At 45.8% G+C, this 5,137-nt stretch overlaps 1 protein-coding gene across 1 annotated transcript; it reads left to right on the forward strand.

Annotated features, from left to right (window-relative positions):
* The first annotated feature begins 2,584 nt into the window (after positions 1 to 2,584).
* On the forward strand, positions 2,585 to 4,785 carry RNF26 (ring finger protein 26). Its single transcript, XM_075838908.1, has one exon. The coding sequence runs from the start codon at positions 3,021 to 3,023 to the stop codon at positions 4,335 to 4,337; it is 1,317 nt and encodes a 438-aa protein (XP_075695023.1). The 5' UTR covers positions 2,585 to 3,020; the 3' UTR covers positions 4,338 to 4,785.
* Positions 4,786 to 5,137: the final 352 nt, after the last annotated feature.

A 5,137-nucleotide genomic window follows, 5' to 3' on the forward strand; every position in this document is an offset into this window, starting at 1 on the left:
TTCTGGTTTTCTGCTGCAGGTTAAAATCTGGCATAAAACTAACAATGTTCAGGTAATTTTCACCTCCTTCCCATCTGTGTCTGTAAAGCCTCATCTGTGAGTGCCGTCACCTCGGCCTCCTGTGCAGATTTGCTGGAGGGGAGTGATCTGTTACACAATACCTCAAGTTGAGTGACTGCAGCACAGAATACCTGGTGCCATATCTGCCGATTTGGAAGGATCTGAAACCATCTATTCAAGAGTTTGTCAACACAGATGTTGCGATTTTTGCGGGGGAAAAAGCTGTGATTTTGCTGCAAAAATCCCAACTCAGAAAAAAGATTATACTTATCCAGATATCTATGCTTCCCTGTCCAGTCCGGCCTGCTGTTTTTTTGTTTACCTGCTGTTTTCCGCAGTGGACATTCCACCCGAAAAAACTACACCACAATTTGGTGCGTTTTTTTTTGGCCAGAATTCCCTGCAGGGACCAGGGCGGATGAGCTGTGTACTTTTACGCAGTGTGAACATAGACTAGCAGACTTTTACAGACACGGCAATACCAGTTATGTTCATTTTTATTTATTTTTTTACACTGCTTTTGAGTGAAAATGTTTTTTAAATAAAATTTTTAATATTAAAAAACATTAATTAACTGTATTTATCTTTTTTTTTAATTAGCCCCCCAGGGGACTTGAACCAGTGATCATTGTTGGATCACTTGCACAATATACTGCAATACTTGTATATGTATTGTAGCATATCGTGATTTTAACAAGCAACTATTAGATAGGTTGTCCAGCCCCTAAAAAGGGATAGGCCATCAGGATAGGCTATCAATATTTGATCGGTCGGGGTCGAACTGCCGGGAACCCCACCAATCTGTTTTGAAGGGGCCACGGCGCTCGTATGAGCTCTCCTTCCCCTTCATTTCCCTTAGGCCTCATGCACACTTCCATCGGACGTTATTGACGGTCCTGTCACACACTGGCTGCACATGGATGTGCAGCCCGTTGTTTCACGGACCAAACTCAATGCAAAGGCTGAGACTGCTCCGTCAAATAAGGGCAGGAGTAGGACCTGCATTACTTTTGATGGAACGGCCGCACGGTTCCATTAAAACAACGGAAGTGTGCATGGCCACATTGAAATGAATTGGTTCAGGGTGCTATCCGTGACAACGGATAGCACCCTGAAGGAAAAAACTGAAGTGGGCATGGGACCTTACTGCAAACACTGTGAATCGCAGACACACTTGTAGGGGCGGTTCACTGTATTACAGTCTTCTCCCATCCACTTCAATAGGAGAAGGTTGTAATACTGCGAATCGCCACTATCGCTGTGTCAGCGATCCAGTGTAAGCAGTGACCGTAATTAAGGCGGCGCAGACTCCGACTGATCAAATATTGTTGGTCTATCCTGAGGATAAGCCATCAATTTTTAGGAACTGGACATTCCTTTTAAAGGGTAACTCAAGTTTTAAAAAACGTTTGACGTCATCTTGACACGTGAGAAGTTTTGATCAGTCGGGTTATGAGCACCGATCGCTAAAACTGTGAGTGAGCGATGTCCTCCTTTATTCCTGATGGGCTTTCCTTGGAAAACTGAGCGTGCGGTGTACGGACTTAGAGACTTTCTTTTGAGCCCTAAGGGCTTGTCCACATGTAACAGATTTCCTGCAGAAAATTTCTGCAGCATTTACGCATCAACTAGCCCGCTGCGGAATATCCGCACCATTTCATGCGTTTTTTTTTACTGCGGAACATAGTGCAGACTTTTGCTGTGTTTTTTTTAAGGGCTGCGTTATGGCGATGCTTCTTCTTCCTGTGATGTAATTTCCACCCCTGTAAGAAATGTTGCAGTACCTCAGAAAATCAGTCCTCTTTCCGCAGCAATAATTGACATGCTGCGGAACTAAAATGACGCACCGCAGGTGAATTTCTGGACTGAATTTTTTCGCATGTGGATGACATTGGTTAAATCACACTGACTTTGCTGCTACTGTATCCCGCTGCGTATTTTCTGTCCACAATTCTGGATGGAAAATAAGCAGCAATTCCGTTGTGTGGACAAGTCCTTACACCGCACGCTCGGCTTTCCATATAGGCTGGGTTCACACTGTGCATTTTTTTTGCATGGATTTTATTTTTTGGGTAGATAAAATCCTATATCTCTCAATGGGAGTTCCTCAACCAAAGCAAAAAGGCATGCTAAAAACGCAACAATAGCGCAGTGTGAACTCAGTTTAAAATCAGTGACCCAAAGTCAATTAACCCTTGAAAACTCCTGTTGCTGTAACTAGTACACAGCAGTGTGATAGCATTTGATTCGGAACGTAGATAAGAACTCCAGCAATGTATACTCTGCACGGTAGGTTCAGGTGTCTATGTAATCTAGGGCCTTCTGACCTCTGCCCGCCGCTACCGTCACACACCCCGTCCCCGCCTCATGTACTTATCTCTACATTAGATGCGCAGCACAAACTTTGAATTGCTCAGTGGAACTTCATTGGATAGATTTCCACCAATCATCAACGACCTAGAATTAACTCTTACCATGACGGTTTTAGAGGCAGAAGACGCTTCAACTTTACTACATGAATCGATGCAATCTTCGTTCCATTGCTTCCGCCTGATCAGTGCTATCGTTACTTTCTCAAACAAGGTGCTGGAGGACCAACATGGCTGCGCCCTGAATGTTGATCGATGCAGAGCATTTCCGTTGCTGTCACTGTCACTGTGTACTGGGACCAGTGACCTGTTCGATCCATCGGGGAAGTGAAGTGCTGCAGATTGAACCAAGGTGCTCACTGTACAGTGCGGGGTCCGTAATCTAAGAGCTGGCCTCGTCCCCAGAGGCGGGAGAAAACGTGTTGTCGACCAGACCACACCAGCTATAAAGTGCATCAAGGACTGGTAACTGACTGCTCTGACCGGTCCTGAGTGACATGTAGCGTGCTGAGGCTGGGGGTCAGCCTGATCTCCAGTAGATGAAGGGTCCATCCGCTCCTTCCAGGGGCCCGGCGTTACTCCCCCTCCGCCATGCAGGGCATTCTGCTGGTCATCAGTGGACTGGGCTGGGTCCTGGATCTGCTGCTACTTGTCCTGGACTTGAATTATTGGCTCGTTTCTTGCGTTGTGTCCTTTCTATTTTGGACCATTCATTTCATCCTCCACCTGCCAGGAACCATAACCCTTGGCCTATTAAGCTGCTGGGAAAATACCCTCATTTCCATGGCCCTGCTGGGTGAAACGTGTGGTAACCTGGCACTGACCTCCATACACGCAGTGGGTGACGCCGTACGAGGAGTTTTGTCAGGATTGTACAGTTTGCAACTCGTATGGAACCTCATGTGTCACCTGTTGCTACGGAGCAAGGAGATGATGCAACGCGGCATTCTTAACATCGCGCTGTCTGGACAGAATTTTCACCGCCAAGTCTGGGAGGCCCTGGCTATAGCGAGCCGCTTGGTGGCCTACATCGTGAACAGTTTGGTGAATGTGTGTCTTATCGGCGTGCAGAATGTTTTCTCTGCAGCCCTGGGCCTGTGGCTCACTATAGTCAATGTGATCTTCATGGGAAAAGATTTGATTGCAGCATTGCTGTCCCAAATTTCCAGTAACGCAGTGGCTGTGGTCATTCTTTTCTGGACACCGTTCCAGTTAGCTGTGGACTTACTGGTGTCCTGCAGCACAGGGATCGGAGTAATCCTCTTTAGATACCTTTATGAAGTTCTCCTACTGCTGTCCTTAATTTGGGTCTCCCGCATGATTCTCAGGCCCTCACCTGCATTACGTTCATTCGAAGAAAGAATAAGCAGGATCGGCCACACTGTCCAAATACTAATACGTAATTTACTAAATACAGAGGTATGGAGGAGGGCCGCTGCATGGTGCCTCCAGCTTGTCAGATTGTACAGAGCCGCCTGGGACAGAGACAGGAACCTGGTGAGGACTAGAGCACAGGCTACACCGGTAAGGGTGGCAAGGGCACAAATTCCTGCAGGAACTGCTCGGGTGCGCAATCCACCACTTGCACGGGTTCCACACGCCCCAGCTCATAATACTGTGCCAGACCGGCAGCAGGTTCCGCAGAGACCACCACCTGTGCCACCATCCCATGCATCAACCTCTCAAGAAACTGCTGCAGAAGACCCGTGGAGGCTGTTAAAACAGCAGGAAGAGAGTAAGAAATGTGTCATCTGCCAGGATGAAAATAAATCTGTCCTCCTGCTGCCGTGCCGCCACCTTTGTCTGTGCTCACAATGCACCGAGATCCTCCTGCAGCAACCGATACTTCAGCGTAACTGTCCACTTTGCCGGAAAATGATACTGCAAACACTCACTGTGTACATGTAATAACAGGGCGGACTGGGCCCATGCAACTCAAGGACAAAGGGATCTATGGAGATTTCAAAGCCACCTAGTATTTTTCTTTTTTTTTTCTTTTTTAACACTTGTTTTAAAAGTTAGACACCGGATCGTCCTTTTTAAGAATAGGTAGAGCGGGAAAATATTTTTCTACTCATGATGAAGGTCCATGTGACTGTGAAGCTGTGAAAGGGATTCTAAATGTTCCTCTAACATCCCGTATCGTTTCCATGTTGTCAACGTTTGTCCGGGATGAATAGAAGTCACCTGAGCATTCCAGGCGGTTTTGGACAATGTGTTGACTGTGACCACGTTAATTTCAAGTTTAATTTTCTAGTTGAAACGTATTGTTCTGTCTTATCGCACAGCATAAGTCTCTGCTCTGTTGTTGTGCCTTTCCTTTTACTAGGATTAAACCTACTGCTTTAGAACCAAACTATTTATTACTCGCGACCGCTGCGTTTTATAGGTTAAAACAGGTGCACACCATACACTAAGTTCTGATTTGAAGAAATACGAAAACCAGTGAAGGTCCAAAACCAGTAGAAGGATAGACTTTGAAAGTACATTAAATGGAACACTGACTATTTAAAGAGGCTCTGTCACCAGATTATAAATTCCCTATCTCCTACATAATCTGATCGGCGCAGTAATGTAGAGAACAGTGTTTTTTATTTTGAAAAACGATCATTTTTGAGCAAGTTATGAGCAATTTTAGATTTATGCTAATTACTTTCTTAGAGGCTCTGTCACCAGATTTTCAAACCCCTATGTCCTATTGCAGCAGA

This window comes from Rhinoderma darwinii, chromosome 10 (genome assembly GCF_050947455.1).
Source record: "Rhinoderma darwinii isolate aRhiDar2 chromosome 10, aRhiDar2.hap1, whole genome shotgun sequence".
In the NCBI taxonomy this organism is placed as follows: Eukaryota; Metazoa; Chordata; class Amphibia; order Anura; family Rhinodermatidae; genus Rhinoderma; species Rhinoderma darwinii.